The sequence below is a fragment of the Scyliorhinus canicula genome, chromosome 7, assembly GCF_902713615.1.
Source record: "Scyliorhinus canicula chromosome 7, sScyCan1.1, whole genome shotgun sequence".
NCBI classification, from domain to species: domain Eukaryota; kingdom Metazoa; phylum Chordata; class Chondrichthyes; order Carcharhiniformes; family Scyliorhinidae; genus Scyliorhinus; species Scyliorhinus canicula.
This window is the reverse complement of record NC_052152.1, coordinates 125,247,664-125,262,207: the sequence shown is the minus strand read 5'-3', so window position 1 is coordinate 125,262,207 and position 14,544 is coordinate 125,247,664. Positions and strand designations below refer to the sequence as shown.

Sequence of the window (14,544 nt, the reverse complement as noted above, 5' to 3'; positions counted from 1 at the left end):
GATCCCTGAAAGTTGCCACCCAGGTTGATAGGGTTGTGAAGAAGGCCTATGGTGTGTTGGCCTTATTGGTAGAGGGATTGAGTTCCGGAGCCATGAGGTCATGTTGCAGTTGTACAAAACTCTAGTACGGCCGCATTTGGAGTATTGTTCTGGTCGCCTCATTATAGGAAGGACGTGGAAGCTTTGGAACGGGTGCAGAGGAGATTTACCAGGATGTTGCCTGGTATGGAGGGAAAATCTTATGAGGAAAGGCTGATGGACTTGAGGTTGTTTTCGTTAGAGAGAAGAAGGTTAAGAGGTGACTTAATAGAGGCATACAAAATGATCAGAGGGTTAGATAGGGTGGACAGCGAGAGCCTTCTCCCGTGGATGGAGGTGGCTAGCACGAGGGGACATAGCCTTAAATTGAGGGGTAATAGATATAGGACAGAGGTCAGAGGTGGGTTTTTTACGCAAAGAGTGGTAAGGCCGTGGAATGCCCTACCTGCAACAGTAGTGAACTCGCCAACATTGAGGGCATTTAAAAGTTTATTGGATAAGCATATGGATGATAAGGGCATAGTGTAGGTTAGATGGCCTTTAGTTTTTTTCCATGTCGGTGCAACATCGAGGGCCGAAGGGCCTGTACTGCGCTGTATAGTTCTATGTTCTATGTTCTATGATTGTGATTGGAGTGAGTGAAGTTTATTTCCCTGTGATTGGAGTGAGTGATGTTTATTTAATCGTGATTGGATTGACTGATGTTTATTTAATTGTTCTTGAAGTGAGTGATGTTTATGTAATTGTGAATGGAGTGAGTGATGTTTATTTAATTGTGATTGGAGTGAGTAATGTTTATTTCCCTGTGATTGGAGTGAATGATGTTTATTTAATTGTGAATGGGGTGAGTGATGTTTATTTAATTGTGAATGGGGTGAGCGATGTTTATTTAATTGTGAATGGGGTGAGTGATGTTTATTTAATTGTGAATGGAGTGAGTGATGTTTATTTAATTGTGAATGGGTTGAGTGATGTTTATTTTGATTGTGAATGGAGTGAGTGATGTTTAATTAACTGTGATTGAAGTGAGTGATGTTTATTTGCTCGCTCTTTTACCTCACAAATGCTGCACACTCTGATTATCTTTTCAGAGAGAAGGCCAATGAGAGAGTTTGTGGCCGAAGGAAATATATCTGCACTGAATGTGGGGTCTGCTGTAAGAAACCCAGCACTTTGAAGATCCATCTTCAGACTCACACCAACATTCGACCCTATCACTGCAAGCTTTGTGATCAATCCTTCAAAACAAAAGGTGCGCACCAACACTGGGAAACAAAGGGCAGCACATGGTTTTTAAAAAATAAATTTAGAGTACCCAATTCATTTTTTCCATTTATGGGGCAAATGAGCGTAGCCAATTCACCTACTCTGCGCATCTTTGGGTTGTGGGGGCGAAACCCACATAAAAACGTGCAAACTCAACACGGACAGTGACCCAGGGCAGAGACCGAACCTGGGACCTCGGCGCTAACCACTGCGCCACCGTGCTGCCGTCTGGCAGCACACAGTTGAACAGCTCTGTCATAAAATTGGGAAAAAGTGATTCAAACCCTGAGCCTGAGGCAAGCTTCTGGGACAGAAACCGAGAGACTCAGAGTGCAAGAGAGAAACTCACCAAGAGATAGGGCGAGGAAGGGTGAGAAAGACAGAGAGAGAAAAAGAGTGTCTGAGAAAGAGAGAGAGACAGAGGGAACAACACAGAACATAATACAGTGCAGAAGGCGGCCATTTGGCCCATCGTGTCTGCACCAACCCACTTAAGCCCTCACTTCCACTCTACCCCTGTAACCCAACAACCCCTCCTAAGCTTTTTGGACACTAAGGGCAATTTATCATGGCCAATCCACCTAACCTGCACGTCTTTGGACTGTGGGAGGAAACCGGAGCACGCGGAGGAAACCCACGCAGACACGGGGACAACGTGCAGACTCTGCACAGACAGTGACCCAGCGGGGAATCGAACCTGGGACCCTGCCGCCGTGAAGCCACAGTGCTATCCACTTGTGCTACCATGCTGTCCCGGGAAGGACAGAGACAAAGACTCACAGAGAGAGAGGGAGAGGGAGAAAGAAGAAAAGGGCAGATCCATCCCAGGAGACGGGATCACTGTCTCTTTGAGATTTCGTTTAGTCAGGGTCTGTGTCAGGGTCAGGTTAGAGTCAGTGTCCTTATTTGACCATCACCAGCCAATCTTGAAAGTCGCTGTGCTGTATACTTGGTACAATGATAAAATGTCAGTGATGGCAGGAATAAACTGTCAAGCAACATTGATTGGAAAGAGGAACTCAGTGAATTCAGTGCAGATCTTAACCCCTGTGAGCATCAGAGATAAACAGTAACCAGTGAATGTTATTCCAGCAGCTTCATTTCCGAGGTGTGGAGTGTTAGAAATCCCAATTGGACAGAAATCAACATTGATCAAAGCAGGGATATATATAAAGAACAAAACAAATTACAGCACAGGAAACAGGCCCTTTGGCCCTCCCAGCGTGCGCCGATCCAGATCCTTTATCTAAACCTGTCTCCTATTTTCCAAGGTCTACTTCTCTATGTTCCCCGCCCGTTCATATACCTGTCTAGATGCCTCTTAAATGATGCTATCGTGCCCGTCTCTACCACCTCCGCCGGTAAAGCGTTCCAGGCACCCACCACCCTCTGCGTAAAAAAAACTTTCCACGTACATCTCCCTTAAACTTTCCCCCTCTCACCTTGAAATCGTGACCCCTTGTAACTGACACCCCCACTCTTGGAAAAAGCTTGTTGCTATCCACCCTGTCCATACCTCTCATAATTTTGTAGACCTCAATCAGGTCCCCCGTCAACCTCCGTCTTTCCAACAAAAACAATCCTAATCTACTCAACCTTTCTTCATAGCTAGCACCCTCCATACCAGGAAACATCCTGGTGAACCTCCTCTGCACCCTCTCCAAAGCATCCACATCCTTCTGGTAATGTGGCGACCAGAACTGCACGCAGTATTCCAAATGTGGCCGAACCAAAGTCCTATACAACTGTAACATGACCTGCCAACTCTTGTACTCAATATCCCGTCTGATGAAGGCAAGCATGCTGTATGCCTTCTTGACCACTCTATCAACCTGTGTTGCCACCTTTAGGGTACAATGGACCTGAACTACCAGATCTCTCTGTACATCAATTTTCCCCAAGACCCTTCCATTGACCACATAGTCCGCTCTTGAATTTGATCTTCCAAAAATGCATCACCTCGCATTTGCCTGGATTGAACTCCATCTGCCATTTCTCTGCCCAACTCTCCAATCTATCTATATTTTGTTGTATTCTCTGACAGTCCTCCTCGCTATCTGCAACTCCACCAATCTTAATATCATCTGCAAACTTGCTAATCAGACCACCTATACCTTCCTCCAGGTCATTTATGTAGATCACAAACAACAATGGTCCGAGCACGGATCCCTGTGAAACACCACTAGTCACCCTTCTCCATTTTGAGACACTCCCTTCCACCACTACTCTCTGTCTCCTGTTGCCCAGCCAGTTCTTTATCCATCTAGCTAGTACACCCTGAACCCCATACCACTTCACTTTTTCCATCAACCTGCCATGGGAAACCTTATCAAACGCCTTGTCCATGTATACATGTCCATGTATATGACATCTACAGCCCTTCCCTCATCAATTACCCGGTAACTTTGTCACTTCCTCAAAGAATTCTATTAGGTTTGTAAGACATGACCTTCCCTGCACAAAACCATGCTGCCTATCACTGATAAGTCTATTTTCTTCCAGATGTGAATAGATCCTATCCCTCAGTATCTTCTCCAACAGTTTGCCTACCACTGACGTCAAGCTCACAGGTCTATAATTCCCTGGATTATCCCTGCTACCCTTCTTAAACAAAGGGACAACATTAGCAATTCTCCAGTCCTCCAGGGCCTCACCCGTGCTCAAGGATGCTGCAAAAATGTCTGTTAAGGGCCCAGCTATTTCAACCCTCGCTTCCCTCAGTAACCTGGGATAGATCCCATCCAACCTGGGGAATTGTCCACCTTAATGTCTTTTAGAATACCCAAAACTTCCCCCTTCCGTCTGACAACTTGACCTAGAGTATTTAAACATCCATCCCTAGCCTCAACATCCGTCTTGTCCCTCTCCTTTGTGAATACTGATGCAAAGTACTCATTAAGAATCTCACCCATTTTCTCTGAGTCCACGCATAAATTCCCTCTTTTGTCTGCGAGTGGGCCAATCCTTTCTCTAGTTACCCTCTTGCTCCTTACATACAAATAAAAGGCTTTGGGATTTTCCTTAACCCTGTTAGCCAGAGATATTTCATGACCCCTTTTAGCCCTCTTTATTGCGCGTTTGAGATTCGTCCTACTTTCCCGACATTCCTACAAAGCATCATCAGTTTTGAGTTGCCTCGATCCTGTGTTGTGTCTGCCTCGTGTCTGCTTCCTTTTTCATCTTAGCTAGTCTCACAATTTCACCCGTCATCCATGGTTCCCTAATCTTGCCATTTCTATCTTTCATTTTCACAGGAACATGTCTGTCCTGCACTCTAATCAACCTTTCCTTAAAAGACTCCCACATTTCAAATGTGGATTTACCCTTAAACAGTTGCTCCCACTCCACATTCCCTAGCTCCTGCCGAATTTTGTTATACTCTGCCTTTCCCCAATTAAGTACTCTTCCTTTTGGATCACTCTTGTCCTTGTCCATGAGTATTCTAAAACTTACGGAATTGTGATCGCTATTCCCAAAGTAATCATCGACTGAAACATCAACCACCTGGCCGGGATCATTCCCCAATACCAGGTCCAGTATGGCCCCTTCCCGTTTTGGACTATTTACATACTGCTCTAAAAAACTCTCCTGGATGCTCCTTACAAACTCTGCCCCATCTACGCCTCCAACACTACACGAATCCCATTCAATGTTGGGGAAGTTAAAATCTCCCATCACAACCACCCTATTGCTCCTACATTTTTCTATAATCTGTCTGCATATTTGTACCTCTACTTCATGCTCGCTTTTGGGAGGCCTGTAGTAAAGTCCCAACAATGTTACTGCACCCTTCCTATTTCTCAGCTCCACCCATATTCCCTCAGTGCTCGAATCCTCCACCCTGCCCTCCTTAATCACAGCTGTGATATAATCTCTGACGAGTAATGCAACTCCTCCACCCCTTTTACCTCCCTCTCTATCCCTGCTGAAGCATCTATACCCTGGGATATTCAGTTGCCAGTCCTGCCCTTCCCTCAACCAAGTCTCAGTAATACCAATAACATCATATTCCCAGGTACTGATCCAAGCCCTAAATTCATCTGCCTTACCTGCTACACTTCTCGCATTAAAACAAATGCACCTCAGACCACCTGTCCCTTTGCTTTCATCATCTCTTCCCTGTCTACTCTTCCCCTTAGTCACAATGAGTTTACTATCTAGTACCTTACTGGCTTTAGTTGCCGCTTCTTTACTGACCTCTAACTTCCTAATCTGGGTCCCATCCCACTAGAATAGTAGCACTGTGGTTAACAATGTTGCTTCACAGCTCCAGGGTCCCAAGTTCGAATTCCGACTTGGCTCACTATCCTTGCTGAGTCTGCATGTTCTCCCCATGTCTGTGTGGGTTTTCTCCGGGTGCGACGGTTTCCTCCCACAGTCCAAAGATGTGCAGGTTAGGTAGATTGGCCATGCTAAATTGCCCCTTAGTGTCCAACAGGTTAGATGGGGTTACTGGGTTATGTTGATGCTGTGGAGGTGTGGGCTTAAGTGGGGCCCTCTTTCCAAGGGCAGGTGATGACTCGATGGGCTGAATGGCCTCCTTTTGCACTGTAAACTCTACAATAATTGGTGCAACGCTTGATCACATGCCTGTATTTTTACAAGACGTATGCAAAGGGGACAGAAAGGTGGAGAGATGCTGAGGTGGGGGTAGGAGGAAATGGGAATGTGAAGAGATGGACAGGTGAAGAGATGGAGACATGAAGAGATGGAGAACTGAAGAGATGGAGAGGCAAAGAGATGGAGAGGCGAAGAGATGGAGAGGTGAAGAGATGGCGAGGCGAAGAGATGGAGAGGTAGAGAGATGGAGAGGCGAAGAGATGGAGAGGTGAAGAGATGGTGAGGCGAAGAGATGGAGAGGTAGAGAGATGGAGAGGCCAAGAGATGGAGAGGCGAAGAGATGGAGAGGTGAAGAGATGGGGAGACGAAGAGATGGAGAGGCGAAGAGATGGAGAGGCGAAGAGATGGGGAGGTGAAGAGATGGCGAGGCGAAGAGATGGAGAGGTAGAGAGATGGAGAGGCGAAGAGATGGAGAGGCGAAGAGATGGAGAGGCGAAGAGATGGAGAGGTGAAGAGATAGGGAGACGAAGAGATGGAGAGGCGAAGAGATGGAGAGGCGAAGAGATGGAGAGGCGAAGAGATGGGGAGGCGAAGAGATGGAGAGGCGAAGAGATGGAGAGGTGAAGAAGTGAAGAGATGGATAGGGCAAGAGATGGTGGGGCGAAGAGATGGAGAAGTGAAGAGGTGAAGAAGTGAAGAGATGGAGAGGCGAAGAGATGGCGATGCGAAGAGATGGAGAGGCGAAGAGATGGAGAGGTGAAGAAGTGAAGAGATGGATAGGGCAAGAGATGGCGAGGCGAAGAGATGGAGAGGCGAAGAGATGGAGAGGCGAAGAGAAGGAGAGGCGAAGAGATGGAGAGGCGAAGAGATGGAGAGGCGAAGAGATGGAGAGGCGAAGAGATGGAGAGGTATAGAGATGGAGAGGCGAAGAGATGGAGAGGCCAAGAGATGGAGAGGCGAAGAGATGGAGAGGTATAGAGATGGAGAGGCGAAGAGATGGAGAGGCCAAGAGATGGAGAGGCGAAGAGATGGAGAGGTATAGAGATGGAGAGGCGAAGAGATGGAGAGGCCAAGAGATGGAGAGGCATAGAGATGGAGAGGCGAAGAGATGGAGAGGTATAGAGATGGAGAGGCGAAGAGATGGAGAGGCCAAGAGATGGAGAGGCGAAGAGATGGAGAGGTATAGAGATGGAGAGGCGAAGAGATGGAGAGGCCAAGAGATGGAGAGGCGAAGAGATGGAGAGGCAATGAGATGGAGAGGCGAAGAGATGGAGAGGCGAAGAGATGGAGAGGTGATGATATGGAGAGGCGAAGAGATGGAGAGGCGATGAGATGGAGAGGCGATGAGATGGAGAGGCGGTGAGATGGAGAGGCGAAGAGATGGAGAGGCGATGAGATGGAGAGGCGAAGAGATGGAGAGGCGATGAGATGGAGAGGCGAAGAGATGGAGAGGTGAAGAGATGGAGAGGCGAAGAGATGGAGAGGCGAAGAGATGGAGAGGCGATATATGGAGAGGCGGATAGATGGAGATGCGAAGTGATGGAGAGGTATAGAGATGAGGAGATGGAGAGGTGGAGAGATGGAGAGGTGGATAGATGGAGAAGTGGATAAATGGAGAGGTGGGTAGGTGGAGAGGTGAAGTGATGAAGAAGTGGAGAGGTGAAGAGGCGGAGAGGTGGAGTGGTGAAGAGGTGGAGAGGTGGATAAATGGGGAGGTGGATAGATGGAGAGGTGAAGTGATGAAGAAGTGGAGATATGAAGAGGCGGAGAGGTGGAGTGGTGAAGAGGTGGAGAGGTGGATACATGGAGAGGTGGATAAATGGAGAGGTGGATAGATGGAGAGGTGAAGTGATGAAGAAGTGGAGAGGTGAAGAGGCGGAGAGGTGGAGTGGTGAAGAGGTGGAGAGGTGGAGAGGTGGATAGATGGAGAGGCGGATAAATGGAGAGGTGGATAGATGGAGAGGTGAAGAAGTGAAGAGATGGATAGGGCAAGAGATGGCGAGGCGAAGATATGGAGAAGTGAAGAGGTGAAGAAGTGAAGAGATGGAGAGGCGAAGAGATGGCGAGGCGAAGAGATGGAGAGGCGAAGAGATGGAGAGGTGAAGAAGTGAAGAGATGGATAGGGCAAGAGATGGCGAGGCGAAGAGATGGAGAGGCGAAGAGATGGAGAGGCGAAGAGAAGGAGAGGCGAAGAGATGGAGAGGCGAAGAGATGGAGCGGCTAAGAGATGGAGCGGCGAAGAGATGGAGAGGTGAAGAGATGGAGAGGCAAAGAGATGGAGAGGCATAGAGATGGAGAGGCGATATATGGAGAGGCGGATAGATGGAGATGCGAAGTGATGGAGAGGTATAGAGATGAGGAGATGGAGAGGTGGAGAGATGGAGAGGTGGATAGATGGAGAAGTGGATAAATGGAGAGGTGGGTAGGTGGAGAGGTGAAGTGATGAAGAAGTGGAGAGGTGAAGAGGCGGAGAGGTGGAGTGGTGAAGAGGTGGAGAGGTGGATAAATGGGGAGGTGGATAGATGGAGAGGTGAAGTGATGAAGAAGTGGAGATATGAAGAGGCGGAGAGGTGGAGTGGTGAAGAGGTGGAGAGGTGGATACATGGAGAGGTGGATAAATGGAGAGGTGGATAGATGGAGAGGTGAAGTGATGAAGAAGTGGAGAGGTGAAGAGGCGGAGAGGTGGAGTGGTGAAGAGGTGGAGAGGTGGAGAGGTGGATAGATGGAGAGGCGGATAAATGGAGAGGTGGATAGATGGAGAGGTGAAGTGATGAAGAAGTGGAGAGGTGAAGAGGCGGAGAGGTGGAGTGGTGAAGAGGTGGAGAGGTGGAGAGGTGGATAGATGGAGAGGAGGATAAATGGAGAGGTGGATAGATGGAGAGGTGAAGTGATGAAGAAGTGGAGATATGAAGAGGCGGAGAGGTGGAGTGGTGAAGAGGTGGAGAGGTGGATAGATGGAGAGGTGGAGAGATGGAGAAATGGAGAGATGGAGAGGTGGAGATTGGAGCGGTGGAGAGATGGAGAGGTGGATAAATGGAGAGGTGGATAGATGGAGAGGTGAAGTGATGAAGAAGTGGAGAGGTGAAGAGGTGGAGAGGTGGAGTGGTGAAGAAGTGGAGAGGTGAAGAGGCGGAGAGGTGGAGTGATGAAGAGGTGGAGAGGTGAAGAGGTGGAGTGGCGGAGAGATGGAAAGATGGAGAGATGGAGGGGTGAAGAGATTACATGTAGTTCCAGCTGGAGCCATCTGAAGATGCTGGTTCCCAGCCTGGCTGGCTTTTATCAGTCCGATTCAACGAGCCCCATTGTTGGGCCTGCATTCCTGAGCGGGGGAGCTCATATTCCACGAGCCCATGGGGAGATCAATCGGGTCATAGTTGTTGGATCAGGTACGAGGGGAGAAACGTTCAAGGTGAAGGGGGTGGGGGGGGGGAGGTTTAGGGGGGATTTGAGGAAAACCTTTTTACACAGAGGGTGGTGAGGGTCTGGAACACACTTCCTGGGAGGATGGTGGAGGTTGGTTGCCTCACATCCTATAGGGAAGCACGGTAGCACAGTGGGTAACACTGCTGCTTCACTGCTCCAGGGCCCCAGGTTTGATTCCCCGCTGGATCACTGTCTGTGCGGAGTCTGCACGTTCTACCCGTGTCTGTGTGGGTTTCCTTCGGGTGCTCCGGTTTCCTCCCACAAGTCCCGAAAGACGTGCTTGTTAGGTGAATTGGACATTCTGAATTCTTCTTCTGTGTACCCGAACATGGGGCTCATATGGGTTATTACAAAGTTAATTGAAGTCAGAATTCACTATCATCATGAAGTTCCCATCCCGGCGTATTCGTACCTGCAGCTTCCCCCACCCTCGATCCCACAAGAGGCACTGTGAAATCCACTGGAAGTTTCAATGTCGTGACTATACAACAATTACCCAACAAGTTTCAACTTCTGTTCAGCAATTCCTCTATGAGAATGATTAAAACCAGTTCTAACTCCTGAGTAACTTGGTTACTAAGCACCAGACTCCCCTTGGAACCTCCCCCTCCACTGTCCCTGCCTCCTCACCCCTCCCCCACCTACCTACCCCTTCATCCACTTACCTCCCTCCCTACCCCTTCACCCACCTCCCACCCTCTACCTGCTCACCCACCTACCTGTCTGAAAGAACAAAGAACAAAGAAAAGTACAGCACCCTTCCGCCCTCCAAGCCCGTGCCGACCATGCTGCCCGTCGAAACTAAAATCTTCTACACTTCCGGGGTCCGTAACCCTCTATTCCCATTCTATTCATGTATTTGCCAAGATGCCCCTTAAACATCTCTATCGTCCCTGCTTCCACACCTCCTCCGGCAGCGAGTTCCAGGCACACACTACCCTCTGTGTAAAAAACTTGCCTCATACATCTCCTGTGAAACTTGCCCCTCGCACCTTAAACCTATGCCCCTTGTAATTGACCCTCTACCCTGGGTAAATGTCTCTGACTATCCATACTGTCTATGCCCCTCATAATTTTGTAGACCTCTATCAGACCGCCCCTCAACCTCTGTCGTTCCAGTGAGAACGTGTTTATTCAACCTCTCCTCATAGCTAATGCCCTCCATACCAGGCAACATCCTGATAAATCTTCTGCACCGTCTCTAAAACCTCCACATCCTTCCGGTAGTGTGGCGACCAGAATTGAACACTATACTCCAAGTGTGGCCTAACTAAGGTTCTGTACGGCTGCAACATGACTTGCCAATTCTTATCCTCAATGCCCCGGCCAATGAAGGCAAGCATGCCGTATGCCTTCTTGACTACCTTCTCCACCTGTGTTACCCCTTTCAGTGACCTGTGGACCTGTGCACCTAGATCTCTCTGACTTTCAATACTCTTGAGGGTTCTACCATTCACTGTGTATTCCCTTAGACCTTCCAAAATGCTTGACCTCACATTTGTCCGGATTAAATTCCATCTGCCATCTCTCCGCTCAAGTCTCCAAATGATCTAAATCCTGCTGTATCCTCTGACAGTCAATCTTCGTGTCGTCCGCAAACTTACTAATCAGACCAGTTACATTTTCCTCCAAATCATTTATATGTACTACGAACAGCAAAGGTCCCAGCACTGATTCCTGCGTAACACCACTAGTCACAGCCCTCCAATTAGAAAAACACCCTTCCATTGCTACTCTCTGCCTTCTATGACCTAGCCAGTTCTGTATCCACCTTGCCAGCTCACCCCTGATCCCGTGTGACTTCCCTATCTCCTCACCCACCTCCCTACCTCACTACACCCTCACCTCCCTCCCTGTCTCCCTACACCTTCACCCACCTCCCTGTCTCCCTACAGCTCACCCACCTCCCTGCATCCTTACCCCCTCACCCACCTACCTCCCTCCCTACCCCTTCACCCACCTTCCTGTCTCCATACCTCTCACCCATCTCCCTACCTCACTACCTGCTCACGCACCTCCCTGTCTCCCTACACTCTCACCCACCTCCCTACCCTCTCCCCACCTCCCTGCTCTCACTCACCTCCCTACCCTCTCACCCTCCTCCCTACCCACTCACCCACCCCGCTACTCTCTCACCCACCTCCCTACCCTCTCACCCTCCTCCCTACCCACTCAGCCACCTCCCTACTCTCTCACCCACTTCCCTACTCCCTCACCCACCTCCCTACCTCCCTACCCTCTAACCCAACTCCCTACCCGCTCACCACCTCCCTACCCTCTCACCCACCTCCCTACCTGCTCACCACTTCCCTACTCTCTCACTCACCTCCCTACCCGCTCACCACCTCCCTACCCTCTCACCCACCTCCTTACCCGCTCATCCACCTCCCTACTCTCACCCACCTCCCTACCTCCCTGCTCTCTCACCCACCTCCTTACCCACTCACCACATCCCTACTCTCTCACCCACCTTCCTACCCTCTCACCCTTCTCCCTACCCATTCATTCACCTCCCTACTCTTTCACCCACTTCCCTACTCCCTCACCCACCTCCCTACCTCCCTGCCCTCTAACCCAACTCCCTGCCCGCTCACCACCTCCCTACCCTCTCACCCACCTCCCTACCTCCCTACTCTCTCACCCACCTCCCTAACTCCCTACCCTCTTACTCACCTCTCTGCCCTATCACCCACCTCCTTACCCGCTCATCCACCTCCCTACTCTCTCACCCACCTCCCTACCTCCCTGCCCTCTCACCCACCTCCTTACCCGCACACCCATCTCCCAATCTCTCACCCACCTCCCTAACCCATTCATCCACCTCCCTACTCTCTCACCCACCTCCCTACCTTCCTACCTTCCTAACCTCTCACCCACCTCCCTACCTCCCAACCCACTCATCCACCTCCCTACCTCCCTACTCTTACACCCACCTCACTGCCACATTGTCTTATCCCTCCTGTAGCTTCTTAAAGTGGTTTTGGTTCCTCTAAACTACACTCATTGGAATACGGCAGCAGCTACTGTCGAAAGGAGTTGCAATTGATTTTTCCCGAAAAAGGAGGAACTCCCAGAATAGAGAGGGGTGGCAGCATTACTATATTGCCACTGGAATAGTAATCCAGAGACTCAGAGTCATGCTTTGTGGAACCGGTTCATATGCCACCATGGCAGATGGTGAAATTTGAATTCAATAAAAATCTGGAATTAAACATTCAATAATTATCATGAAATCATTGGCTATTGCAGAAAATACGGAAGTATGGGATTGAAGGTTATTTAGCGGTTTGGATCAGTAATTGGCTAGCTGAAAGAAGACAGAGGGTGGTGGTTGATGGCAAATGTTCATCCTGGAGTTCAGTTACTAGTGGTGTACCGCAAGGATCTGTTTTGGGGCCACTGCTGTTTGTCATTTTTATAAATGACCTGGAAGAGGGTGTAGAAGGATGGGTTAGTAAATTTGCAGATGACACGAAGGTCGGTGGAGTTGTGGATAGTGCTGAAGGATGTTATAGGTAACAGAGGGACATAGATAAGCTGCAGAGCTGGGCTGAGAGATGGCAGATGGAGTTTAATGCGGAAAAGTGTGAGGTGGTTCACTTTGGAAGGAGTAACAGGAATGCAGAGTACTGGGCTAATGGCAAGATTCTTGGTAGTGTAGATGAACAGAGAGATCTCGGCATCCGGGTACATAAATCCCTGAAAGTTGCCACCCAGGTTAATAGGGCTGTTAAGAAGGCCTGTGGTGTGCTAGCCTTTATCAGTAGGGGGATTGAGTTTCGGAGCAACGAGGTCATGCTGCAGCTGTACATAACTCTGTTGCGGCTGCTCCTGGAGTACTGCGTGCAGTTCTGGTCACCATATTATAGGAAGGATGTGGAAGCTTTGGAAAAGGTTCAGAGGAGATTTACTAGGATGTTGCCTGGTATGGAGGGAAGGTCTTACGAGGAAAGGCTCAGGGACTTGAGGTTGTTTTCGTTAGAGAGGAGAAGGCTGAGAGGTGACTTAATAGAGACATATAAGATAGTCAGAGGGTTAGATAGGGTTGACAGTGAGAGTCTCTTTCCTTGGATGGTGATGACCAACATGAGGGGACATAGCTTTAAATTGAGGGGTGGTAGATATAGGACAGATGTCAGAGGCAGTTTCTTTACTCAGAGAGCAGTAGGGGTGTGAAACGCCCTGCCTGCAACATTAGTAGACTCGCCAAATTTAAGGGCATTTAAGTGGTCACTGGATAGACATATGGATGAAAATGGAATAGTGTAGGTCAGATAGGCTTCAGATGGTTTCACGGGTCGGCGCAACATCGAGGGCCGAAGGGCCCGTACTGCGCTGTAATGTTCTATGTTCTATGATAGTCATAAAATCCTGTCTGGTTCACTAATGTCCATTAGAGAAGGAAATCTGTCCTCCTTACCTGGTCTGGCCTACATGTGACTCCAGACCCACAGCAATGTGGTTGACTCTTAAATGCCGTCTGAATGGCCGAGCAAGCCAGTCAGTTCAAGAGCAATTAGGGACAGGCAATAAATACTACCATAGCCAGCGACACCCACATCCCATGAACGAGGTAGAAAAGGAACATTTCTGAAGAGGCCAGTTTAGAAATCTGGGCCAGAAATGCAGAGCTCCATCTTTGGGTAAAAGAAAAGATGCAGAGGGTGAAATGAACGGCGATTGTCACTCTTCAGAAGATTCACCTGAGGTTTTCAGATCCTTTCAGAACATGAACCTGATCATTGGCCTCTCTCTGCTTTTGCTGATGGGTGTGATTGAGTAAAGTGAGCATTGAGTCCAATTTAATTGTGGTGCAATTAAGAAGTGAATCTGTGTAAGGGTAACTATATACACTGCAAAATGTTAACAAGATCCAATCTGTCATTCTCTCAGGGAACCTAACAAAACATATCAAGTCCAAGATACACAGTAAAAAGCATATAAAACCACAGGCCTGCACACGTTCAGAAATGCAGGAGCCTGCCAAAGAAGGTACAGTATGTACTGGCACATTTCAAAGAGGTGATCAAAATGTGATGAATAATTGTGGTGTTCTGTCAGTGGAGAGATTCAGGTATCAACATGTTTGGACTGACATGAGTTAGACACAGGACACAATTCTTCCTTTCATATGGAAACAAAATAAAAGCAGGAGGAGGCCATTCGGCCCTTCGAGCCTGCTCCATCATTCATTATGATCATGGCTACAGAATTGTGGTCACGACCTCCAAAATGCTCCCGCACTAACAAATCTAT

At 48.7% G+C, this 14,544-nt stretch overlaps 1 protein-coding gene across 1 annotated transcript in view; it reads left to right on the top strand.

Annotated features, from left to right (window-relative positions):
• The window catches only part of LOC119969128, a 222,294-nt gene that overhangs the window by 192,757 nt on the left and 14,993 nt on the right, over positions 1 to 14,544 (top strand). Inside the window, exons 4-5 of the mRNA XM_038802346.1 lie at positions 1,131 to 1,291; positions 14,182 to 14,280. Coding sequence (XP_038658274.1) covers positions 1,131 to 1,291; positions 14,182 to 14,280 — 260 coding nt within the window. The remainder of the gene's footprint in view (positions 1 to 1,130; positions 1,292 to 14,181; positions 14,281 to 14,544) is intronic.